Source organism: Phyllostomus hastatus, unplaced genomic scaffold (assembly GCF_019186645.2).
Source record: "Phyllostomus hastatus isolate PE091 unplaced genomic scaffold, TTU_PhHast_1.1 phas_scaffold_385, whole genome shotgun sequence".
Classification (NCBI taxonomy): Eukaryota; Metazoa; Chordata; class Mammalia; order Chiroptera; family Phyllostomidae; genus Phyllostomus; species Phyllostomus hastatus.
The window spans coordinates 13,728,011-13,755,072 of NW_025334026.1; the positions used below are offsets into that span (position 1 = coordinate 13,728,011).

A 27,062-nucleotide genomic window follows, 5' to 3' on the forward strand; every position below is an offset into this window, starting at 1 on the left:
TGCCCTCCCCCTGTCTATTTTCTACCTACCATCTACACTACTTATTCTCTGTACCTTTACCCCTCTCTCCTCCTCCTACTTCCCTGTTGCAAACCCTCCATGTGATCTCCATTTCTGTGGTTCTATTCCTGTTCTAGTTGTTTGCTTAGTTTGTTTTTGGTTTTGTTTTAGGTATGGTTGTTAATAATTATGAGTTTGCTATCATTTTACTGTACATGTTTTTTATCTTCTTTTTCTTAGATAAGTCCCTTTAGCATTTCATATAATAAGGGCTTGGTGATGATGAACTCCTTGAACTTGACCTTATCTCAGAAGTACTTTATCTGCCTTTCCATTCTAAATTAAAGCTTTGCTGGAGGGAGCAATCTTGGATGTAGGCCCTTGCCTTTCATGACTTGAAATACTTCTTTCCAGCCCCTTCTCACCTATAAGGTCTCTTTTGAGAAATCAGCTGATAGTCTGATGGGAACTCCTTTGTAGGTAACTGTCTCCTTTTCTCTTGCTGCTTTGAAGATTCTCTCCTTCATTTTTACCTTGGCTAATGTAATTAGGATGTGCCTTGGTGTGTTCCTTCTTGGGTCCAACTTATTTGGGACTCAGCTTCCTGGACTTCCTGGAAGTCTATTTCCTTTGTCAGATTGGGGAAGCTCTCCTTTATTATTTGTTCAAATAGCTTTTCCACTTGTTGCTCTTCCTCTTCTCCTTCTGGTACCCCAATAGTTCAGATGTTGGAACATTTAAAGATGTCCTGGAGGTTCCTAAGCCTCTCCTCATTTTTCTGAATTCTTATTTCTTCATTCTTTTCTGTTTGGTTGTTTCTTTCTTCCTTCTGGTCCACTCCATTGATTTGAGTCCCAGTTTCCTTCCCATCACTATTGGTTCCCTGTACATTTTCCTTTATTTCATCTAGTGTAGCCTTCATTTGTTCATCTAATTTGTGACCAAATTCAACCAATTCTGTGAGCATCCTGATCACCAGTGCTTTGAACTGTGCATCTGATAGGTTGGCTATCTCTTAGTCACTTAGTTATATTATTTCTGGAGCTTTGGTCTGTTCTTCCATTTAGGCCTTTTTTTTTATTTTTTTGTCTTGATGCGCCTGTTACCTATGAGGGGCAGAGCCTTAGGTGTTCACCAGGGCGGGGTAACCCAGTCGCTGGGTTGTGATGCTGCGTGTGGGGGCGGGGTCCGAGACGGAACAATGGCACTTGCTCTGCTCTCTGCCAGATTTCAGTTACTTCCCCTGGGATATGACTTTCTAAAAGTACAGGCAATAAAAGAAAAACAGATAAATCAGGCATCAAAATTAAAAACATTGTTGCATTAAAACAATCAGACTTCCAGTCAAGATGGAGGCATAGGTAAACTTGGTTCACCTCCTCATACAACCACAGCAAAAATTACAACTAGACTACAAAAGAAATATCACTCAGAATCATCAGAACATTAAGCTGTATGGAAGTCTGATAACCAAGGAATTAAAGAAGCCACATTCATCCAGACGGTTAGGAGGGGTGGAGATGTAGAGAGGTGTGGAAAGGCACAAAGACGCAAAGAGCTACAGAGATGCAGAATGGGCAGCCCACACCCACATGTGGTGGATAAAAATTAGGAGCAAGGGATCCCAGCCCCACACCAGACCCAGCCAAGTGTTCTAGCACCAGTAAGATAAGTCCTCATAACTTCTGGCTATAAAAACCAGTTGGGGTTAGGGCGGCAGAAGAAACTGCAAGATTCTCTGGAGTATCCTCTTAAAGGGCCCACAGTGGACTTAGAACTTATTCATACTCACTCCCTCTGGGCTTCAGCACCAGGGCAACAGCTAGAAGGGCACCAGTGGCATATGGGGAGAAATTGAAATGTCTGGCATCAGGACAAATTCAGGAAACAGCTCCCTCCCAGACAAAACTCCAGAGGCCAGGCAGCAGCATTGTCCCCTCTCTGAGCACTCCATCACACAGAGCCACAGACTGGCAAAACAGGTTGCTCCACCGTGGCGTTTACCTAAGGCTCTATCCCATCCAACTTACTGGTGCACTTTTTTACAACAGGCCACACTACTAAGACAGAAAGTCAAAGCAGCTCTACCTAATAACAGAAACAAACACAGGGAGACTGCCAAAACAAGAGACAAAGAAATATGGCCCAAATGAAAGAACAGAAAAAAATTCCAGAAAAATAACTCAACAAAATGGAGATAAGCAACCTATCAGATGCAGAGTTCAAAACACTGGTGATCAGGAACCTCAAGGAACTCATTGGGTACTTCGATAGCATAAAAAAGACCCAGGCAGAAATCAAGCTTACACTAAGTGAAATAAAGAAAAATCTACAGGGAACAAACAGTGTAGTGGATAAAACTGAGAATCATATCAATGATTTGGAACATAAAGAAGAAAAAAACATTCAATCAGAGCAGTAACAAGAAAAGAGAACCCAAAACAGGAGGACAGACTAAGGAGACTCTGGGACATCTTCAAACATATCAACATCTGAATCATAGGGATGCCAGAAGGAGAAGAGGAAAAGCAAGAAATTCAAAACTTATTTGAAGAAATAATGGAAAAAAACCCTTCCCTAGTTGATGAAGGAAATAGATACATGAGTCCAGGAAGCACAAAAGAATCCCAAACAAGTTAGACCCAAAGAGGACCACACCAAGACACATCATAATTAAAATGCCAAAGGTTAAAGATAAGCAGTAAAGAAAAAGAGAGTTACCTACAAAGGAGTTCCCCTAAGACTGTCAATTGATTTCTCAAAAGAAACTTTGTAGATTAAAAGGGACTGTTAAAACATATTCAAAGTGATGAAAAACAAGTATTTACAACCTAGATTGCTCTATCCAGCAAAGCTATGATTTAGAATGGAAAGGCAGATAAAATACTCCCCAGACAAGGTAAAACTAAAGAAGTTCATCATTACCAGGCCCTTATTATATAAAATATTAAAGGGACTTTTTTTTAAAGAAAAAGATCAGCAAGGTGATGTAGGCCCACATGGCTTGCCTATTCACACCAACCATATCAAAATTAGAACTAAAACATAGAACAACCATTACCCAGGAACATCACAAATCAAGCTGAATAGAAGTCTGACAACTACGGAATAAAAGAAACCACATCCATCCAGACTGGTAGGAGGGGCGCAGATGCAGAATGGGCTGGCCCCACACCCATGTGGATAAAAATTCAGGAGGGATATTTCGGGAGTGAGGAGTACCAGACCGACACCAGGGCCCCAGCCCAGGATTCCAGTGCCAGGAAGATAAGTCACCACAACTTCTATCTGCAAAAACAGTCAGTGGAGGAGGCTGCTGGAGCCCTAAGCAATACCTCTTGAGAAACCCACACACAGACTCACCTACTCAGACTCGCTCCCTCTGAGCTACAGCACCAAGATGGCAGCTTGAAGGGTACCAAGGGCACTGGTATACAGGGAGAGACTGAAGTGTCTGGCATCAGGGAGAACAGAAGCCATTGTCTCTCTGCTGAGCCCTCCCCCAACAAAGCCAGTAGGCTGCTGCCATGTCTGAGATTCCATCACCCTGGCTAACACTGTATGACCCACCTTGGAGATCCACAGAGGCTCTAGCCAACCCAGATTATGAGCCCACATAAACTGTTTTTCCATAAGAGTGGCTGGTCATGGCTCCTAAATCCTATCAAACAAGCAACAGCTGGCTTCAGTGAGCCCTATCAGCAGCCAGATTAGAGTCACAGCTTGGCTTTACCTGGGAATCTCCAAGCCCAACACAAGTAGCAGCCATCTCAGATTGCTTTATAGCTCAGGCAGGGTGCTCTGGGGAAAACAGGTGGGGGCTGACCTTGGCCTGCATCACCCAGGAAACCCCAGAGCCAATGGATATATAAGCACCCAGTGGACAGCTACAGACCACATCGGAGCACTACCACCCAGCCCTGCATAGCTGATCCTCCACATGAAGGGTGCACCTTGAGTACCCAGCTTGAATTGTAACAGGGTACAGCCAAGAGGGGGTCCCCAAATAGGGATTTGAAATGGAATCCAGAACTCTGGGTGTCCTGAGGAAATATTAGGATGTCCTCCCCCTCCCCCACACAAGTGAGGGTTGGGGGAAGGGACACCTGGAGCAGGGCCATTGAGAGCTGTTTTGATAGCAACAGCTTTGCAGCTAACCTCTGGCATGGTCATTTAACATATCTATAACCTTTAACTGGTTGCATAGATATGATAAATAGCTGTGGCTTGCTCTGAGCCATGGGGATGGAAGTAACTTCCCTCCACCAAGACGTAAATGGGAGGCAACTCCCCCTAGTTACTAGTTACAGCGCCTGCGTGAGAGCTTGGAGATGACTGGCTCCTTGACATGGGACCATGCCTGCCCAGACTCACGATGGCAGCCCAGTAAAGCTGGGAGGATATGAGAGTGCTTGCAAGTGTAGCCAATTGTGGGAGGAGTCAGAAATGGGGCTGTAGAGGAAGATTGGCATGGGGATTTAAACCCAGACAGCAGCCATTGGAGAGAGAACCACACGGCTGTGCCATAGTGGGGACTCCCAAGGCCATTGTGCAGAGAGGACCACGCAGCTTTGCCAGAGTGTGGACCCCCACAACTTTAGAAGGGGAAACCACCACCCAGCTTTAGCAGAGATCCCAGAGACACAGCTGATGGTATCGGGAACCGAGGGAGGTCTACGAGCCGAGACAGATTACTGGGAAGAACCGGGAGCTGCCTGAGCCACGGACTTCTATTTCTTTTCCTGAGATATGGTACCCCAGACTGGGCAAAGGGGGGAAGGAAGGACTGTGTGTGTTTGTCGGTGTTTTAAAAGGGATTTGGGGATTTTGTTGAAGACATTAGGTCACTACTTTAAGTCTGTATAGCATTAAATAAACATTTCCTTTCCTTTTCATGAATCTCTGGCATTGAGAAATGTCTTTCCTATAAGGTGGCAGACATAATGAACCTGGGGCATTCCTTTCGGTAATGGTATATTGCCCTTGGACCCCCTTGGCCCCTTGTGTTCTGTAACAAAATGATAGGGGAGGCTGTGACACTGGACCTTATAGGACACCTACTATATTAGGCCACACTACAAAGACACAGAGTCAAAGCAGCTCAGTTACCTAATACATAGAAACAAACACAGGGAGCCTGTCAAAATGAAGAGACAAAGATACATGGCCCTGATGAAAGAACAGATAAAAATTCCAGAAAAAGAGCTAACTGGAATGGATATATAAGCAATCTATCAAATGCAGAGGACAAAACACTTTATAAGAATGCTCAAGGAACTTAGTGAAGACCTCAGCAGAACAAAAAAGACCTGGTCAGAAATGAAGGATACATTAATTGAAATAAAGAGCAACTTACAGGGTAACGACAGTAGAGTGGATGAAGCTGAGAATCAAAACAATGATTTGGAACATAAGGAAGCAAAAAACAACTATGCAGAACAACAAGAAGAAAAAAGAATTAAAAAAAAATGAGGATAGTGTAAACAGCCTCTGCGACGACTTTAAGAAGTCCAACATTCACTTCATAGGGGTGCTAGAAGGAAAAGAAAAAGAGCAAGAAATTGGAAATCTACTTGAAAAAATAGTGAAACAAAACTTCCCTAATTTGGTGAAGGAAATAGACAAGTCCAGGACGCACAGAGTCCCAATTGTGATGGATGCAAAGAGGCCCACTCCAAGACACATCATTATTAAAAGGCCAAAGGTCAAAGATAAAGAGAGTCTTAAAAGCAAGAGAAAAGAAGTTAGTTACCAGAAGGTTGCCAGTTAGGAGGGCGGAAGGGGAAAATGGGTGAAGAAGTGAGGGGATTAAGAAGTACAAATAGAGCCCTGGCTGGCGTAGCTCAGTGGATTGAGCGCAGGTTCGATTCCCAGCCAGGGTACATGCCTGGGTTGCAGGCCATGACCCCCAGCAACCGCACATTGATGTTTCTCTCTCTCTCTCTCTCTATCTCCCTCCCTTCCCTCTCTAAAAAAAATAAATAAATAAAATCTTTAAAAAAAAAAGTACAAATAGGCAGTTACAGGATAGCCATGGGGATGTAAAGTACAGTACGAGAAATGGACAAAGAACCCATATGCATGACCCATAGACGTGGACAATGGTGTGAGGATTGCCTGAGGGAGTAGAGGGTGCTACGTGGAGGGGGGCAAAAGGGGAAAAATTGGGACAACTGTAATAGCATAATCAATAAAATATATTTTTAAAAAGAACATTAAAAACAAAACAACCAAAGAATCAACAGAAGAAGAGGCAAGCCACAGAATGGGGGAAAACATTTGCAAATCATGTATCTGCTTTATATCCAGATACACATCTGGGATTAATATGAAGAATATAAAAAACTGCTAAAACTCAACAACAAAAAACAACCCAATTAAAAAATGGGCAAAGAACTTGAATATACATTTCTCCAAAGAAGATATGCAACTGGCCAGTGTGCATATGAAAAGATGCTCAACATTACTAAACATTAGGGAAATGTAAATCAAAATTGCAATGACATACCACCTCACACTCATTAAGATGCCTACTATTAAAAAAAAAAAACACAGAAAACAAGTGTCAGTGAGGCTGTGGAGAAATTGAAACCCTTGTGCACTTTTGGTAAAATGTAAGATGGTACTGCCACTATGGAAAGTAACATGAAGATTCCTCAAAAATTTAAAAATAGAAATTACCATATGACCCAGTATTTCCACTTCTGGGTATATACCCCAAAGATTTGAAAGTAGGGTGTCAAAGAGATATTTGCACACCTGTTCATGGCAGCATTAATCACAATAGCCAAAATAGGAAAGCAACCCATCGACGGATGGACAAACAAAATATGGTATATACAGTTGACCCTTGAACAGTATGGGGGTGAGGGCATCAATCTACCATACAGTCAAAAATCACATATAATTTAAGGTGACCATCCACATATACCGATTCCCACCTGCTGATGGAATATACGGTTGATCCTTGAACAACATGGGTTTGAACTGCATGGGTTCACTTTATACACAGAATTTAAACCCATATTGTTCAAGGGTCAACTGTACACACAAAAGAATTATATTGTTCACAGTAAATAAAACATGAAAGTAAACCAAGTGTCCATCAACAGATGAATGGATAAACAAAATGTGGCTTATATCTGCACTGGTATGTGCCTAACACAGCACTGATATATGTGAGACAAAAACTGATAGAAATGCAAGGAAGAAGAGATGAATCCACTATTACAGTTTGAGACTTCATCACCCTTGTCACTATGGACAGTCACTAATGGACAGATCCCGCAGGCAGAAAGTCAGTAAGGCTATAGCTGAACTCCGCAGAACCATTAATTAAATAGAGATAATCAACATCTGTAGAACACTTCATTCAACAACATAAGAATACATATTCTTCTCAAGCTCACATGGAACATTCACCAAGATAAATGTTCATTTAAATCAATCATCTAAGCCTCCATTTTAGGAAACTAAAATTACAAGAGTAAATTAAATCAAAAGTAAAAAGAAGAAAAAGAAATAATAAAAACTGGAGCATACATCATCAATAAAATTGAAAATAATTGAGAAAATCAGTGAAATCAAAACTCTGGTTCTTAGAAATGATCACTGAAATCAATAAGCCTCTAGCCAGGCTAACTACAAGAAGAGAGAAGACAAAATCACTAACATCAAAAATAAAAAAGGGAAATCAATACAGATCCCATGGACATGAAGAGGATAATAAAAGAATACTATGAACACCTCTATGCCCACACATAGTCTAGATGAAATAGGCCAATTCCCTGAAAAACAAAATCTGCCAAAGCTCACACAAGATCCTACAGTCTGAATAGCCTTATATCTATTAAGGAAGTTGAATCAATAAAAAAAATAATCTTCCAAAATAGAAAGCACAAGACTCATATAAGTTCACTGGTGAATTCTACATACCGTGGAGTATTATTCAGTCTGAAAAAAGAAGGCAATCCTGACACATGCTACAACATGGATGAACCCTGAAGACACTATGCTAAGTGTCTTCATTAAACAAGCCAGCCACAAAAGGACAAATACAGTATGATTCCCTTTATATGAGGTAGACAAAGTAGAATGGTGGTTGCCAGGGGATGCAGAAAAAGGGGAACAGGGAGTTAATGTTTAATGGGTATAGAGTTTCAGTTTTACAAGATGAAAATATTCTGGAGATGGGTTGCACAATGATGTGACTATACTTAACACTACTGAACTGTACACTTGAAAATGTTAAAATAGTAAATTTTGAGTTACCTGTGTTTTGTCACAATAAAAAAAAAATGAAATAAAACACAGTGACACCAGGGGCAGAGCCATGCAGTTATAAGGATTACTCAGTCCTGGCCAGGTTGGAAGAGGCCCTTGAGGACCAACCACGCCCAACCCACACACCCTGCTTCCAGCCCGCAATGTGTCTGCTGAGACTCACAGCAACTGAAGCAAGCTGGAAGGACAGGCCTTTTTCTGTCTTTTTAGGGATCAGAAAGGTGAAGGGACATGCCCAGATCACTCCTGGTAAGGAGTAATGCTCCATTTTTCACACTGCAAAGCCAGCACTCTCCCAGATTCTCTAGCTGGCCCACCTGGCTTTGAATTCCAGCTCTGCCACCTACCACTGTGGGGCCTCAGGCAAATCACTCAGCCTCTATATGCCTCCCGAAAAATGGGGATAATAGCAGGTCTTGGGGGTCATTGTGTTTTCATTACACACAAAGTACTTAAAACAGCCTTGCATGTGGGAAGCCTGCCAATATAAGCTATTATATAGCGCCTCAGGAGTTGGTTTTTGTTTTTCCCTGAAGATCTATAAGGGACAAAGCTACTCCAAATGATTTAAAGGCACTGAAATTGATTTCATAAGAGCTTGCTGGCTCTGGGATCCCACACAACCCTGCACCAAACTTTGCAAGCCCAAGACAGGCGGGAGTGGCTCTGGCTGCTAAGTGCTTCCCAGTTCACTCCTTGACTTCTCACTCTTGTTCTTGAAGCCCTGAGGAGCGGAGCTGGGACCACAAGCCCAGGAAGCAGTATGTTGCTGCAGAGTGGCCCACACTGGTCTCACCAGTCCTGTACATTCTGACTGTCACAGCTGAGCTGACGGCAGCCAGGGACACGGCTTCTCCAATGCACTGGGGAGGACCGCCAGGACCAGACAGACAATGGCAAGCAGGCATGTCTCTGCTGACCCCAGGTAGCAGCAGAGCTGAGCCCAAGTCCACCTGTGTCAGTGATCCAGGGCACTGGGTTGGTAGCAGGAGAAGCCAACTGCCACACAGGACTCACTGAGCCTGGAGAGGACCCAGCAAGGTCATAGCGGCAGTGCTCCCTGCCCATAGCTCCGGGAGCTGGGCAGCTTTTCTGGCCAGAGTTATCTAGATGGCATCTCTGCACCAAGTGCCCCACAACACGATTCTCTGCAGATGAGATAAAGATGGCTGCTCCAGGAAGGCAGCACCAGGGTTTCTCCTGAGGCTGGAACTGCCTGCACCTCAGACAACCAAGTGCCTGTCTACCCACTGACGAGAACAACCACGCCCAGATGTCCCTTACAGTCATTGCTGGAGCTGTGCATCTCCCTGCAGGAAAGGTCGGGGTGCAAGCCTGCATGTGCCCCATTACTGTGGGGTCCTGGCCTTGCTGGAGAACTTAGAGGAGCCTAGAGTGAGAAGAGGAGTCCTCTCTGCTTTCGCCCTAGCTGGCTCTAGAATCAGCTGTGACACCTGCTTTGATGTGGCCAGAGAGAGAACTGTGATTTGCTTGTCAGGGTTAGGACACATCACAAATGTCAAAGTTGGAAGGCTCCAAAGACCTTCCTGTGCCCAAGCCTCCCTGTGAGCAAAGAGGACACCAGAGATCACAGCCGGAGAAGGCTTGGTGATAGTCAACAGATGGCCCCATTTGAATTCCAGGGGAGCTCAAGTCCTAGAACTCCCGGGACCCCTGCAAGCAGGTGAGCTCGGCCTGCCTTCCGACAGCTCTTTGCCTTCTCCTCATACCAGCTCAAAATGGCAGTGAAGAGGCTCCTCAGGAGACAGAGCCCATTCCTGGGAAGGGGACTGGAAAGGCACTCTCCAGGGGCAACAGCACATGCCTCCCTCCCAAGAGTTATTAGCAACATCATCCTCTCCCCAGCACACCCCAAGATAACCCTTCAGCAGGCAGCGACCCCAGTGTGAGGACCCTGACAGCTCACCTTGGACGGGGTGAGAGATCAGGCACCTGGGCCTCTCACTCCAGGCCCTCTGATTCTGCATCCAGACTCTTTTCTTTTTAAATTGTGGTAAAATATACAAATAAAACTTACCATTCTAAACATTTTTAGACACATTCACTGTATTATCTATCTCTACAACTTTTTCATCTTCCCAAACTAAAACTCCATACTCATTAACAACTCCCCCTTCCCCCTGCCCCGCAGCCCCTGGCACCCAGCAGTCTACTTTCTGTCTCTACAAACCTGACTTCTCTAATTATTTCATGTAAGTGGAATCATATAGTATTTGTTCTTCTGTGACTGGCTCAATGCCCTCAATGTTGTAGCATGTGTCAGAATTTTCTTTCCTTTTAAAAATGAATAATATTCCATTGTATGGATAGACCACATTTTGCTTATCTATTCGTCTGTCGATAGACACTTGGTTTGTTTCTACCTCTTGGCTATAGTGAATAAAGCTGCTGTGGACATGGGTGTACAACTACCTCTTTGAGTCTCTGCTTTCACTTCTTTTGCATGTATACCCAGAGGTGGAATTGCTGTATATCCAAGACTCTTTCTGGCCAGCAATTTCACCCCCAAAGAGTCAACACCCCAAACCACTGGCAATAGACTCTGACCACAGTTATCCTTTGTCCCTCCCCTTCCTCCAGGCACACTCCCAGACAAATGTGGGAGCTTTCCAGGTCCTCTGAAATCATGTACAAGCTGTGCCCGGCAAGCTTCCCCGACCCCTCGGGGTAGGTCTGCTATCTCCTAGGGCAGTGGGCAGTGGGGAAGCACCGCCCTAGGGGTCAGGAGCCCTGAGTACCCACCAGGTTTGTTGTGATGGGTCCCCACTTCCTTCTCCTCTCTGAGCCCTGCTCCCCAAGGGTAAAAGAATCATTGGAGTGGGTGCCCTCTGAAGCCCTGCCAGCACTGCATTTCTATGATTCTGAGCAGCAACAAAAATGCACCTCACCTGGAGAACCATGAACAAACCCTAACGGACAGACTAGTGGCAGTGGGGGACAGGCAGAAGGTGCTGCCAGCTGCAGCCTTGCGCAGCCAGAATCCCTGGGCCTGGCCCATGCGCCCAGCCTCAGACCTCTAGCCCAGACAGTTGGAACCTTGCCCTTGGATGTGGTGGGCTTGAAGCTCCCCTCCCTGACCCTTCCCCAGTTAGGGCCCTGGGCAGTACCGGGGTCCATTTCTCCCAGGTAGAGCTCAGAAGCCACCTCATGGAGGCAGCTGTGGTTGAGCCTAGACCAGGGAATCCATACCTTCAAGGTCTGCTCATTCCGGTGTATGAGATAGGCCAAGATGGCTGCGCAGCTCCGACTGATGCCCAGAGTAGAAAATACCAGGATGACAGAGCCAATCTGGAGGTGGACTTCTGTAAGAGGAAGGAAGGGTTGAGTGGGTGGGTTGGGTGCTGTATGTGTTCTCTTCCTTATGGACTCAATTTCTATGAGACAATTGGTCTCAGTGGGTCCAAGAGTGGGTTCAAAACCAGCACACCATGTCCTAGGCAAATCACGTGACATCTCTAGGACACTATTGAGTCACCTGGCAAATGGGGATTCTTGGACCTAGCTGGCAGCTCAAATATCACACCTGTGCATTCAGCATTATCATGCAAAGGCCTTTTCTTCACTCCCTAGGCTTTCAGATCAGGAAGGTCTGCTACCATTTGGCCTCCCAGGGTGGGGAAGAGAGGATCACACCAATGCTGACAGAGGCAGCACAGCCTGGGTCAAAATCCTGGCTCTGCCACTCACTGGTTGTGCCACAGTTTCCTCCTCTGAAAAATGGGATAACAGTATACTGTCTGCCTTGTAAGGTCTTGTGCTCTGCTTAGCCCAGAGCCTGGCACAGAAACCTTAGCTATAATCATAACTAAAAATGACGCTGAGTCTGTGTGTGAGTCTTGCCCAGTGAGGGGTAGGGAGGAAAGCTAAGCTGGCATTCTAGGCTGGTTTGGCAACCCCCAAGAACTGAAGGCAACCATTCCAAATGCAAAATCACAGACTGTCAGTGCTGGAGTGGGACTCAGAGATGATTGAGGCTAACTGACTCATCACAGGATAAGGAAACTAAAGTACCAAGCAGCTTAGGACTGGCCCAGAGCCACCCAGTGAGGTGAGGCTGGAGAGGGGGCCTCTTTGTGCCATAGAACTCTGCCATCCCATGGTGGGATATGAGGCAAGTCTCAGTCTCAGCTCCTAGTCAAGTGTTCGTTGCAACGTCCTAGGCAAACAGATGTTTGAGCCAAATGCCATTCTCTGGCCCCTTGTGCAGTGACTCAGGCTGGAGGCTGCCAAGTAGGCAGTCCTGGGGTGGGGTCTCTGACCAGACTCAATCTCACTCACTTCAGGCATCTTACTCAACTTGGACAATCCTGAGCCCTAGGAATGACTGAAAAGTCCATCTTCAGTGAGGTAAGCCACTGTTGGGCACTGCTGTGTGTGGTGGGACAACAGAGGGGCATTTGGTATACACACTGGAAATCGGAGAAGTCAAAAGCTCCGGAGTCTTCCTCCCACCCTACTTCACTGACCAGACGAAGGTGCAGGAACAGAGTGAGGTTCACCTCTGAGTCACCAGAGCACAGCCCAGAGCAGGCCTCCATGAACATGTATACAGATGATGGGCCAACACCCTCATTTCATGACAGGCCAACTGGGGCAGTGAGGCCAGGCCCAAAAGGGCCTACCAGTCTGGCCAAGGCCAGAACATAGGTCTTGATCCAGTCTGGCGTTCTTATTTGGCCCCACTGTCCAGGAAGTAAAAGTGTGGCTGCCCATATTGCTGAGAGCCCCAGAGAGGCAGGTTTGTCCTGGGGCTTGTCCACACCTGGCTGGGAATGTGCTGTCCTTTCTCTCCCAAGCACTGAGCCACAATCAGGAATAGGCATGTGGATGAAGAGCCATAGCTCTTTGCCCTCAGGGCATAGGCCAGCTGCTGCCGGGTTAGAGAATGCTCCTTACCAATGAAGTGACAGAGATGACGCAAAAAGGGGAAAATGTTGGCTTCCAGGGTGTCCTCTATTGGGATATGCAGAAGTTTGTCAGAGTCGCCTACAAAACTAAACAGAGAAAAAGCACAGGTAATGGGGCAGACTCACATAGTCCCCACTGCAGCATCCCTCATCCATAGCAACAGGACCACCGGGGAGGGATGCTGAGCTAAGACCTGAACCCCTCTCAGGGGAAAAGCACCTACCTTATGCGGTGGGGTATGGATTAAATCAATTAATCTACATAAAGCATTTAGCAATCTGGCACACAGTGCTCAGTAAATATAGCATTATTATGGTTAACTGAACATGGTACTTTCCTAGAATGGTACAAATAATAAAATTTGGGAGGAAATATGTCATGACTTTGGAAAATGAGTCTGCTATGTTAAATGGAGAAAATAAGGTCAGAGGGATGGAAAATGGTGGGGTTGCTGTTTTAAATAGTGTAATCATGGAAGGCTTTACTGAGGAGGTAACATTTGAGCAGAGCTTAAAGGAGGACAGGGAACAAGCCAGGCAGTTATCTGAGGAAAGAGCTGGGGAGAGTTTCACAATGGAAGAGGCATCTGGATAGAGAAGGTTGATACATGGTTAATATATAAAAATCAGTTGGATTTCTACATACTAGCAACAAATAATCAGAAATTGAAAATTTTTAAATATCACTTATAATCACATAAAAACATTAAATGCTTAGGAAGAAATCTGACACAAAAGAGAGAAGTAAATGGAAAGACAGACTATGCTCATGGACCAAGAAATTCAACATTAAGATGTCAGTTCAATCCCAATTAAAATTCCAGCAAACTTCTTCATAGAAACTAACAACTGATTATAAAATTGATATGGAGTGCTGGCTGGTGCTCAATCCACTGAGTCGCCAGTTCGATTCCCAGTCAAGGTACATGCTTGGGTGGTGGGCCAGGTCCCCAGTTTAGAGAGTGTGAGAGGCAACCACACATTGATGTTTCTCTCCCTCTCTTTCTCCCTCCCTTTCCATCTCTCTAAAAATAAATAAACAAAATCTTTTTAAGTAAATAAATAAAATTGATATGAAATGCAAAGAAAACAACTTTGAAAAAGAAGAATAAGATTACAGGACTAACACTACCTGACTTCAAGACTTATTATAAAGCTACAGTAATCAATCAATAGTGTGGAATTGGCATAGGGAAAAACATGTATCAATAAAAAAATAAAGAATCCAGATACAATTTCACACACTTGAATTTTGACAAGGATTTTCAACAAAGGTAGCAAAGCAATTTGAATGAAAAGGGATCAGATTTTCAACAAATGATTATCTCCACATGCAATTCCCAGTCAGGGCACATGCCTGGGCTACAGGCTGGGCCCCAAGTGGGGGTATGCAACCGATCATTGTATTTCTTGCACATCAATGTTTCTCTTCCTCACCTTCTCCCTCCCTCTCCCTCTCTCTAAAAATAAATAAATAAATAAATAAGTAAAATCTTTTAAAAAATAGTATTGCTACTTACAATGGCCCTGTCTCCATGGAGACATTGACATGTGCTTTGATTTTCAAATCCTTCTGAATTTTAGGGTCACAGGCTTGCCTGAAATCACCCAGGTAGATCTGGCCTGGCACTATTTCAACAGGGTATGGCTGAAATTCATCCAGCTCCTGAGGTGGAAGAGGAGAAAGGCTGTTATAAATATTCCTCAGGGAAGAAGTCATTTTCATTTGGGGATGAGGGACAGGACTAGTTTCTTGAAATGTGGTTCAACAAACAAGCTTTGAAAGGTAATCCAGGACAGTGCATGAAATTAAGATTTGGGCGTTCGAAGAGATTGGCAAGTAATAACTTGCACAAGGAGTTACAGGGCTGGTGGTAACAAAAGGACTGAACCCTAGCCCTAGCATAACACCATGGTACAGCGTGATGACTCTGGACACCAACATCCTACCTGCCTCCATGGTACCTGTTTGTATTTGACCGTGGAGTCTAAAACTTGGAGTCTAATATCCTGTGGCCAACAACTGCTTAAACCCAGGGTGTGTCCAGCTAGGGGAGGACAAGTAAGGAGAAGAACAGCCCTTTAATTACACTCAGAAGCCACCAGAATTTAAATATATTAAAAAAAAAAATGAAACAACTCACAAGAACCTATTTGTCATTAGCAAATGAATTCTGATGAAGCTCTGATGAGTTCTTAAGATGGTAGGGAGAATAGGCCACCACTTAAATGGAAGCTTACTAAATTCCAGGCCCAAAGCTACATTTCCCAAAGTGTGTTCGAAGAAACATGGGCCCCTCACAATTCACTGTGAAAAAAAGGTTCAGAGAACTATGTACATGTTGGAAACAGTACCTCTGATATCCCTCTCTCAGAAACTCACCATTTACATTAGCATTGAAAAACTCAAAGAAGTCCAGCAGTAGAGAAATCCACTAACTGCCCTGGCTGGTGTGGCTTGAGTAGATTGAGGGCCGGCCTGTGAACCAAAGGGTGGCTGATTCGATTCCCAGTCAGGGCTCATACCTGGGTTATGGGCCAGGTCCCCAGTGGGGGGCATGTGACAGACAACCACACACTGATGCTTCTCTCTCTCTCTTTCTCCCCCCCCTTTTTCTGAAAATAACTAAATAAAATATTTTTTAAAAATCTTTCAAGAAATTGCCCCGGCTCAGGTAGCTCAGTGGATTGAGCGCGGGCTGCGAACGAGGCATCGCAGGTTCGATTCCCAGCCAGGGCACATGCCTGGGTTGCAGGCCATGGTCCCCAGCAACCACACATTGATATTTCTCTATTTCTCTCTTTCTCTTTCTCTCTCTCTCTCTCTCTCTCTCTCTCTCTCTCTCGCTCTCTCTCTCTCTCTCTCTCTCCCCCTTCCCTCTCTAAAAATAAATAAATAAATAAAATCTTTTTAAAAAATCTTTCAAGAAACTGCTAACTACAGCCACTGTGGAAAATAGCATGGAGGTTCCTATAAAATTAAAATGGAACTACCATACGATCCAGTAATCCCACTTCTGAGTGTATATCCAACACAAACAAAACCACTATCCCAAAGAGATATCTGCACTCCCATGCTCACTGGAGCATTATTCACAATAACCAAAACATAGAAACAACCCAAGTGTCCATCAGTGGGTAAAGAAAATATGCCATACATATACAAGGGAATATTATCCAGCCATGAAAATGTAAGAAATTCTGTCATTTAAAACAGAGATGGCCCTTGAGGGCATTATGCTAAGCAGAATAAGTCAGACAGAAAAACAAATGGTCTTACTTATATGTGGATATTAACAGTGCCATATTCATAGAACAGAGAGCAGAGTGGTGGCTGCCAGGGGCTGGGCAGGGAGGGAGAACAGGGAGGTGCTGGCCAAAGGGTGAGAACTTCCAGATATAAGGAGAGGAAGTCCTGGGGGTCCATATTACAGCATGGTGACTGCAGTTAACGACACTGTGTTATATTCTTGCATACTGCTAAGAGAGTAGATGTTCTCACCACATGCATAAAAAAGATAGTTTTGGGAGGAGGTGGATGTGTTAAACTTATTATGGTAGTCATTTCACTATATATATATATAAAATCATCATGTTGTATACCTTAAACTTATGATGTATCAATTCCATATCAATAAACCTGGGGGGGGGATTATAAAATGTGATTGTTCCAAGGAAAGATTTTTAGAGCACCAATTATGTGATTAGGGAAAAAAACCATCATCAAATAATAAAACTAATTTTATAAACAAGTTGGAAAACAGCCAGAAAGGCATGCCAGTCTAAGATTGTTGTCAAAATGTGTCTCCAGAGAACAGAGAGCTGGTAAAAAGTTTTCTAATGGCTCCTTGGGCTGACCTCTTATTACTCAGATGTTTGTAATAAAACAGTGGCTACATACTTATTCTTGGCATGAATAAAACCTAAACAAAACCTTGAAAAAAGAAAAAGGAAGAAAACAGAGCCCTGCCTGGTGTGCCTCCCCCATTGGTGGGTGGCACCCCCCCCCCAAAGTGAAAGGGCACCAGTTCGATCCCTGTCCAGGCACACCCCAGTCGCAGGTTTGATCCCCAGTGGGGCACATACAGGAGGCAACCAATCGGTGTTTGATCAATGTTCTCTCTTACACTGATGTTTCTCTCCCTGTCTCCCTCCCTCCCTTCCCCTCTTTCTAAAAATAAATAAATGAAATCTTTTGTTAGAAAAGAGTTTCACCAGCACTGTATAAACCGACATTTCTAATATCTGTGAGGTCATCATATTTTTCCATCAGTATTCCATGGAAAAGGCTGACCTAGGTAACTTCAAAGGTCAAACTCTAAAAGCTCTAAAAACTGCTCTGGCTCTAAGTCTGACTCAGAAATAGCATCTTAAGTATCTCAGGCACTTCACTGCCCACTTCAGGACTTTGGACCCTTCTGGCCTCAGCACATGTCCCTTTTCAGTGAACCCACTGCAAGCCAACATCCTTCCCACACTGTCAGCCTCAAAAACCTGCATCAAAGAACAGATACCAGGCAGAGCAAATCCTCAAGTTGTGAGAGATTCACCACCCTTTTGCCTGCAGTTAGACCTGCTGTTTGCAGATGTGTTCCCAGGGCTTGGACTGATCTCACCCAGGACACTCAGCTTGCTGGAGACAAACAAAATCCTCCTAGTTCCATTTGGAAAAATCTCACTAAATGCCTATCACAAATCTATCAACTCTCTTTCTGATGCTTTCAAACCAGCTTCCTTTCCTGTGCTCATGCAGGCTGCAGGGGAAGAGGGTGTAGCATGGGTAAAAGTATACCGCAATGTAAAGAGCAAGCGCATGCTAATTCTAGATGACACAGTTTTGACTGCCACATCAACCAATGCAAAAGAAACAGGTATCTGGCCCTGGCCATTATGGCTCAGTTGGTTGGAGTGCGGTCCATAGACGGAAAGGTCACGGGTTCGATCCCTAGTGAGGGTGCATACAAGAAAGCAACTAATCCATGTGTCTCTCTCACATCGACGTCTGTCTGTCTGTCTCTCTCTCCCTCTCTCTTCCATTCCCCTCTCTCTAAAAGCAATGGAAAATGTCCCCAGGTAAGGATGAAATAAGTAAATAAATGAAATGAAAATTAAAAACAGTAATTAATCTTCTTTAAATTAAAAAGAAACAGGTATCTGAAACTAACATGCCCAAACTGAGCCCACTGCCTTCCCCTCATGCTGCCCCCTCCTCCTGTGTCCACCACCTCAAAGAGCCACACCAGAGGCCACCTGTCACCCACACCTGAACCAGGGCATTATTCTAGACTCCTCTCTCTCCGTCACCCCCCATATTAACCAATGCATCCCTACCTCCCAGCAGGTCTCCCCAGATCCACTCTGTCCCCACTGCCCTGCTCTCTGCACTGCGATCAGAGGTCATCTAAGTGTACCCTGGCCATGCCACCCCTCAAGGTAAAACTACTGCGTGTCTCATCATCATCTCCCTCCAGTACGGCCTTCACACTTCTTTTAGTCACAAAACCCCTTTGCTCAAGATGAAATCTCATTTAACAGATGCCACATGTAAAGCAGGAAACTACAAGTCACTCTGTCTGAGGTAGGGGGCAATCTCAGAGCCCAGATTTGTGCCTCCATCTCCACTCACACAAGGAGCTCCTTGGGGAGCAGTAAGGACACACCTGCTTCACAATGTATCAGAACGGTAACAGGAAGGGAGTGGAGTTTTCAGTCTTGCTCCTGAATTAGTAACAGAGCAGGGAGAGGCAGATAGTAGGCACCTACATTTTAGAGAAGACCACAAATGACTAGGATAGCACTCCTGATCAGGCAGGCCCTTATACTACCACCCCACGCCTCTGAGGGCAAGACACAGGTATAGATACATGTCAAAACTTACCAGATTGTACATTTTAAATATGTGCAGTTATTCCCCTTGTCTGTGACCTTCTCTTTCTCCTGCTCTGCTCCCCACCCTGTGGCCCTCAAGGGAAGGCCATGCTCCCATCTGAGCCTGCTGTGCTCAGCACTGGATGCCTTACCTGGGGCATCCAAATAATCTTCTGTGTCCGGAAGAAGTGGTATATGGCCGAGAAGCTCTCATATCCCCCTCTCAGGATACGGATGGGGTGGTGGGTGAGGTGGGCCAAGGCTCTACCACATTCAATGGCAGCTCCGAGAACCAGTCCTAAAAGTGGAGACCAAAGAAATGAATGTTTCCTGCAGGTTCATCACTTGTTGAAAGCTCCAATGAATGGCCACTTTATTCTGAAAAGCAATCCTCTAGGAAGCTGAAGCAAGTATAAATGGAGATGGGTGTTACAATTAAAATTTAAAAGCAACATACCACCAAGTAGGTTAATCTTTGTTTTTCTGTAAACATATATATAGTATCATATATGCTGCATACTGTATACTGTAAATTCACCTATTTGTCCATAGCACAGCCAGTGTGCCAGACAGCCGCTCCCCTGCCAGTGTCATGCACAGGGGCGATGGGGTCAGAGATGGAGGGAGGCCAGTTTCCAGGACACAAGTAGAGACTTACTTAGACGAAAAGCCATGAGAACATCCCAGTTACCCAAATAACCCAAGATATCCAGCCAAGGATGTAATGGGGCTAATGTTTCTGAAACATTAAATTCACTCATTTCTATTCCTATTAATCCCAGGTTCTATGTTGACATTACTTTTCTCACCCCTTGAACTGGGGTGCCCACCGCTTCAGAGGAAGGGGGTGACCACCCAGTACAAGGGAGTCACCACTCAGTCTGAGCTTTAAGTTAAATTATTTGAGGTCCTTAGCCAAACAATTGTCTTGAAAGTTAGGCTTTGTTGAGGAAGGAGAAAAGGAATCCCAAAATTCCCAAGGCTTCCCTTCACCATTGGTATAGATGTCCAGGCCCAGGAAACTCCACCCACATATATCATGAGCCCACTGTGAGGGTCTATGACCCACACATTGCCAGGAAGGATGCTTTAACATGAGGGAAATGCTGCTCATACAAGAAGGGGCTGCCCTTTGCATGCTAAAAGAAGCCTGGAGAGAGCGTCCCAGAAGCCAAGACAAGGGAACATACTTCCTAGGCTCCTAAGAAGACACTCAACTAAGCGGGTAGAACATCCTGGCTGGTGGGCGGGTTGTGTGCTAAAACGGCTTTTGTCCCATTCCCCACTAGGATTCTGGGACCGCCACAGCAGAGGTGGGGTGGGGAGTAGTTAATCTAACACTAGAAGCTGCAGCAGGCCCAGGGATCAGGAGCACGTGTGGAGGGTCAGGGGGAGCCTGGGTAGGGAGGCGCAAGGCTGAGGCCCCCAGGAGCCCACACCATGCACGGCCAAGGTGGAGGGACCCACTCACAGCTTACACTAGACATGGACATTTTGGCCACAGCACAGCCCACGGCCAAAGGCCCCATAGGCTGAGCTGCACCTTATCCAGAGGCGAGCAGAAAAGGACTAAACAGAGACCAACACCTACTTCTAGGATGTGATGAAGGTTCCCCCTGCCCCAATGCCCAGATTTCCTTAGGGGTCAGGGAGGTGGGTGCTTAACAGTGGAGAGGCAGAGGGGGTGGTGAGAGAAACCTTGAAATGGTATTTTACCCAAAAGACTGCATTTACCTGAACAATATCCACTTTAAAGAAGAAAAGTTGCCTTAAATGGGCAAGCTGTGCACATGTGTAGTTTTGGTTTTTGTTGTTTTGCTGTTGTTTTGTGATAGTGGTTTCCTACCCAGTGAGAACAAGCACTCCATAGCAGTGAGGTCACTTAGAGAATTGAGAGGGGGTTCCTTTTATTGATCACTGTTCCCTAGGGTTTCAGAGTCCAGCCTACAATCCCAGGATTGCCAACCAGAACCCAGCAAGACAAGCTTGGGGAAGAAGGGATAGTTTCCTAAGGCCCTCCGGGGAAGACTGGTTTTATCAAAGGTGGAAGCCTAGTGCCACCCCGTGACCATCAGTGTGAATGCCCCAGCCCACAGAACCACCCACACATGTTAGTGACTGAGCCACAAACACCAGAGCCTCGTGCCAATGGCCAGGGGTGGTCAGCCCAGAGCAGAGGCTGAATGGAAACTGCTGTGGAGCATCATGAAACCAGATTACAACCAACCATGTTTTAATCCTCCAGCTCAGGGCTGAAGTGACTTTGCCCAGTTCTCCAACATTACTACCCAGGCCTTAGAAGACTGGACAGAGCCAGACTGCCCGGGTTTGAATCCTGGCCCCAGCACTTAGTTAAAAAAAAAAAAGTCTACAATTCTTTCAAATACCTCTCTTTAAAAGGTTGAGTCTAATTCCCCTCCCCATAAGGGTAGATTGTAGTCAGTGACCTTATAATGAATAGAATGTGGTGGAAATGACTATGTATAGGCCCCAAGACTGACTTTCCCTTTCTCTCTCTCTGATCACTCACAGGAAGGGGTGGGGGGTTGCGGGGAGCTGGTGCAGGGACTGGCTGCCATGTCATGAAGCCCTGCAAGCAGTCCTAGGGAGAGGTCTATGTGACTAGGAACTGAGGTCTCCTGCCAACAGCCAGAATGAAACTGAGGCCTCCTGGACACAGCCATGTGAGTGAATCATCTCAGAAGCAGATCATCCTGGCCCAGTCCCACCTTCCAATGACAACAGCCCTGACTGACATCTTGACTACAACCTGAGGAGAGACGCTGTACCAGAACCTCCCAACTAAGTCACTCCTGAATTCTGGACCCACAGAAACTATGAGATAATTAATGTTTATTATATCAAGGTACTGAGTTTGGAGGTAATTTTCTATATGGCAATAGATAACTAATCTACTAGGTATAAGATCTTGGGCAAGTTACTTTGCCTTTCTGGGCCCTAATTTCTCCTTGTATAAAATGGGAATGTTACCTATTAGGAGACAATTCTCCATGGTCTCTCGTACCCCTATGTGTCCTTTATTTATTTTTTAAATTTTATTGTATTTTTTCTCTTATCATTTATCCCCCTTACACCCTCTTCCACCTCTGCCCCCTCTCCCACACCCCCCCCGTCTCCACACTGTTGACTATGTCCGTGAGTCCTCCTCTTTTTTGCTCTATCCTTCCACCCCTAACCCTCCACCCCAGAACAATCAGCCTGCTCTCTATCTGAGTCTGTTTTGCTGGTTAATTCATTTGCTGCTGTGCTTGGGTCTTTTTTTCTACCTTGTCATCCAAATCGCTGATTTGATCCTCTGCTTCATCTAACCTACTGTTAACTCCTTCCAGTGTATTATTTCTTTCAGATATTGCATTATTTATTTCTGATTGGTCCTTTCTTATGGTTTCTGTGTCTTTTTTCATGCTGTTGGGCATCCTCATAATCACTTCTCTAATCTCTCTATCTGATAAATTGCTTACCTCCATTTCACTTAGTTCTTCTGGAGAATTCTCTTGTTCTTTCATTTGGGGCCTGTTTCTTTGTCTTCCCATTTTGGCTGCCTCTTTGTCTTTGTATGTATTAGGTAGATCTGCACAGACTCTGGTGCAGACCTATGCCAGATGCTGCCTGTGACTGGCCCTGGGCAACCAGTTTGGAGCTATCAGCGATCCACAGCTTGTGGCTTGCTCTGCTGGGCCTGGGTGTGTGCATAAAGAACCGGGATGTGCACCAAGGCCAGCGCTTACCAGTAGCAGGCCTGGGGAGTGTCAGTTAAAGCCTCAATGCTCCCAGAAATCCACCTTTTCTGTTAGACTTAAACACTGAGATAGCTTCAAGCTGTACTCAGCAGCCAAGTTCCAAAGGGGGGAGCAAAAGGGATCCCTGTGGGTGAAGCTGTTGCTTCTCCTTAGGCCAATGCCACTTGGAGAGGAGTGCTCTGCCTGAGAAAGATGGATTCTGCTATATGGGGAATGTCTCAGCACAGGTGGCTGCTTCTTCATCTCTCTCCTCAGAGCCACCAACCCCAGACTCTCCTCGCATGTCTCTAACCCACTCTGCCCTCCCTCTGCCACAGCCCAGGATGAGTGGCTGCAAATTAAGTTTTGTGTTGACCCTTGAAGAGGCTCTCTGTGTCTCCAGCCATCTCTCCCTGGCAGAGAGAAACCCCACTGCTTTTCACAGCTGGATGTTATTTGTGTTCCTTCCCCCGTTCTAGTGCTTTAGGTTGGGGGGCCCAGCTTGAGGTTCAGACCCCACACTCCTCAGGGGGAACTCCCCCTCAGCCACTGAAATATCCCTCCAGAACTTCACCTGTCACCCATGGGAGCCCAGCCAGCCCTCTCGTGCCTCTGCACTTCCTACTAGTCTCAGTGGAGTGATATGGTTTCTTCAGTAAGTCCTTTGTTATAAGGCTTCTCTCCAGCTAGTGTTCAGCTGGTTTTTCAGGATGACTTTTCTATAATTTAGTCAAAACTCCAGTCTGGTCCTGGGAGGAGGTTAGTGTAGTTTCTACTACTCTGCCACCATCCTGGATCTCTCCACATGTTCTTTAAATGAGGCTCTGGCTTTTCAAAGATATTTGTGTAACCAACAGCTTTGGAAGACAGAGACAGTTTTTTCCTCCAGAGCCAAAGATGGGCAGGCTTTCTGCCCATTATATAAGATTCAGGCCGCCTAAGCTCAGAGTTCTTCTCCTACAATACAATGCACTACATGGGTAGGTGTACTGAACCTCTTCATGTCACCCTGTGAGAACCGTGGTGTGGGGCTCCAGTGTAGGAAAATGATGACATTCTGGTTACTTTTATTGCTTTGAGTAATAGAGTCCTTTGTCTCCAACCCAAGAGCCTCATCAAGGAGCCTTCAGCCACACCTCTGAAATGGTGGTAGGATCACTTGCCATCTTGCAAGGAAGGAAAAATCTCAGACCCTTCCTAGTTCTTCATATTGCCATCCTCATAGAGATGTTCTGCAGACTGTATGAGTTAACCCAGGTAGGGCACAGGGCATGGTTCCTGGCATGTGGCAAAAATGTTCAATAACTGTTAACTATTATTCTTACAGCTAGTATAAAAACCTACCTTCTCGAAGATGGAGGAATAGGTGGACACACTGTACCTCCTCGCACAAACAAGATTAGAACAACAATAATTTACATACAGAATAACACTCAGAACTGATAGAGGATTTATCTGAATGGAAGTTGGACAGCCAAGAAGTTGAAGTAGACCCATGCATCCAGACTGGTAGGAGACGACGAGCCGGGCGGGCGCGGGTCAGCGGCGCGCAGAGGTCAGGGAAAATTTGGCGCGAAATCGGCACGACAGACATCCGGGGTGCAAGAACACAGCAGTGATCCCTGGGTCCGCATCCCTGCGGCTGGCGGACCCAGTGAGGCAGCGATTGTGGACCAGGGCGGAGCTCGCGGCCCAGGATCCCAGAGAAGGGTCTGAGCCCAGGAGAACGGAACTGCCACCATTGTTCCCTCCCGTCCCCGCTCCCGCGCCCACATATAACGTCACAATCTAGCGACTGGGGTGCCCAGCCCCAGTGAACACCTAAGGCTCCACCCCCCACCATAACAAGAGCGACCAGACCGGAAAAAAAAAAAAAAAGGAGAGACAGGGAAAGACATAAGACATGTTTCCAACAGAACAGATCAGTCCCCCAGGACTCATCCTTTTGAGCGACCAAGAAATAGCCGATTTATCAGATGCACAGTTCAAAACACTGGTGATCAGAAAGCTCACGGAATTGGTTGATTTTGGGCGCAATTTAGATGAAAGGATGCAGGTTACCATAAAAGAGATGCAGGAAGACACGCGGAGGAGAGCCAATAGTGAAAGGAAGGAATCTGAGTCTCAAAACAATACAGTGGACCAGAAGGAAGATAGAATCAACCAAGCAGGAAAGCATGATGAAATAAGAATTCAAAAAATAGAGGGAAAGCTTAAGAGCATCCAGGACACCTTTAAACATTCCAACATCCGAATTATAGGGGTACCAGAATGGGAAGGGGAAAAGCAACAGATGGAGCACGTATTTGAACAAATAATAAAGGAGAACTTCCCCAATGTGCCAAAGGGAACAGTCTTCCAAGAAATCCAAGAAGCTCAGAGAGCCCCAAAGAAGTTGGACCCAAGAAGAAACACACCAAGGCACATCATAATGACATTAGCCAAGGTAAAAATGAAGGAGAGAATCCTAGAAGCAGCAAGAGATAAGGGGACAGTAACCTACAAAGGAGTTCCCATCAGACTGTCAGCTGATTTCTCCAAAGAGACCTTACAGGCAAGAAGGGGCTGGAAAGAAATATTCCAAGTCATGAAAGACAAGGACCTACATCCCAGATTGCTCTATCCAGCAAAGCTCTCATTTAGAATGGAAGGGAAGATAAAGTGCTTTTCAGATAAGGTCAAGTTAAAGGAGTTCATCATCACCAAGCCCTTATTTTATGAAATGCTAAAGGGACTTATCTAAGAAAAGAAGATAAAGAAAAGACATGTATAGTAAAAGGACAGCAAACTCACAATTATTAACAACCACACCTAAAGCAAAACCAAAAGAAACTAAGTAAACAACTAGAACAGGAACAGAACCACAGAAATGGAGGGCACATGGAGGGCTAGCAGCAGGGGGGGGGGTGGGAGGAGGAGAGGGGGGAAAAGGTACAGAGAATAAGTAGCATAGAATGTAGGTTGAAAATAGATAGGGGGAGGGCAAGAATAGTATGGGAAATGTAGAAGCTAAAGAACTCATAAGCATGACACATGGACATGAACTAAAGGGGGGGAACGTGGGTGGGAGAGGGGGTACAGGGTGGAGGGGAGAGAAGGGGGGAAATGGGACAACTGTAATAGCATAATCAATTAAATATATTTTTTAAAAAAACCCACCTTCTCCAATATTGTCAGAGCACTCATCATTGTCATCATCATCATGTTTTAGGAGTACATCCAGGGAGCTGGTTCCGTGATCATACACTACACAGTAGTTTACACACTCCAGATCCACAGACTCCGGGATAAGATATTCATTTGCCTTCTAAAGAAAACACAAGAGAAGCCTGTTGGCAGATAGGTTCAGCTGAGCAAATATTCCCTGCACACCAGCACTGTGAGGAACTGAAGGTAGGACTCTGCCTGTTTTCCTGACTACACATGTGCACTGAAGCGCTGAGAGTTGACCAGAGACTCTACCAAATTCCAAGGGTCTTCCATACCCACTCCCCCTAATGTGAAAAGCTGACCACAGCCAACTGGATCAGAAATAAGTGCATGACAAAAGAATAGCTAGCCTACTGACCCGCCAACTGAACTAAGACATCCTCTCTCTGGGAGTAAGTGGTTGCCTATAGGGGCCAAAGCCAAAATCCCCCATAAGAGGGCAGTAAGCAGAAGACTTGAATGAGAAGAAGTCATAAGTAAACAGATAAAATTAGGCCAACTGTAAGCTCAAATGTAAGCCCTGTGAGAGCGGGAACATTTGTCCTTTTATAGTCACTGATGTATCCTGAACTTCTAGAACACTGCCTGGCACATTAAATCATAAATATGGTTACAGGAAGGAACAGGCAAACAGCTCCATGAGATCGTGAAGATTGTTCAGTCACCATCATGATGGACTGCAGGGGCAGGAACAGTGGGTACCTCCTGGCAAGAAGGGAATGAGCTCTCGCAGAACCAGACTCGCCTAGGATCCCACAGACTGTTCTAGAGCCCCTGGAGGCCTGGCTGGGCAGCAGCTGAGAGCTTAGTCCTCATTCATTCTCAATGACTCCCAAATGCCCCCTCTACTCAGGGGAACTTGAGCCTAACTCTGTCCCTTACAACCTCTCTGGCTGACACAGAAGCCCTGACAGAGGACCTATATGTGGGACAGGACAAGTGCACATCTACTCTACCACAAGGCAGGGAGACAAGGCCCAGGCAGGTACAGACCAGGGAAGTTCTCTGAGAAACGAAAGGGAGGAATTGTGTT

At 45.5% G+C, this 27,062-nt stretch overlaps 1 protein-coding gene across 2 annotated transcripts in view; it reads right to left on the reverse strand.

Annotated features, from left to right (window-relative positions):
* Positions 1 to 27,062, reverse strand: part of STYXL1 (serine/threonine/tyrosine interacting like 1) — a 73,216-nt gene that overhangs the window by 5,429 nt on the left and 40,725 nt on the right. For both annotated transcript variants that reach the window (XM_045819395.1, XM_045819394.1), the window contains exons 4-8: positions 25,979 to 26,126; positions 19,232 to 19,377; positions 14,732 to 14,877; positions 13,201 to 13,298; positions 11,494 to 11,606 (exon numbers count right to left, since the gene is read on the reverse strand). In XM_045819395.1, the coding sequence (XP_045675351.1) occupies positions 11,494 to 11,606; positions 13,201 to 13,298; positions 14,732 to 14,877; positions 19,232 to 19,377; positions 25,979 to 26,126 (651 nt within the window). The remainder of the gene's footprint in view (positions 1 to 11,493; positions 11,607 to 13,200; positions 13,299 to 14,731; positions 14,878 to 19,231; positions 19,378 to 25,978; positions 26,127 to 27,062) is intronic.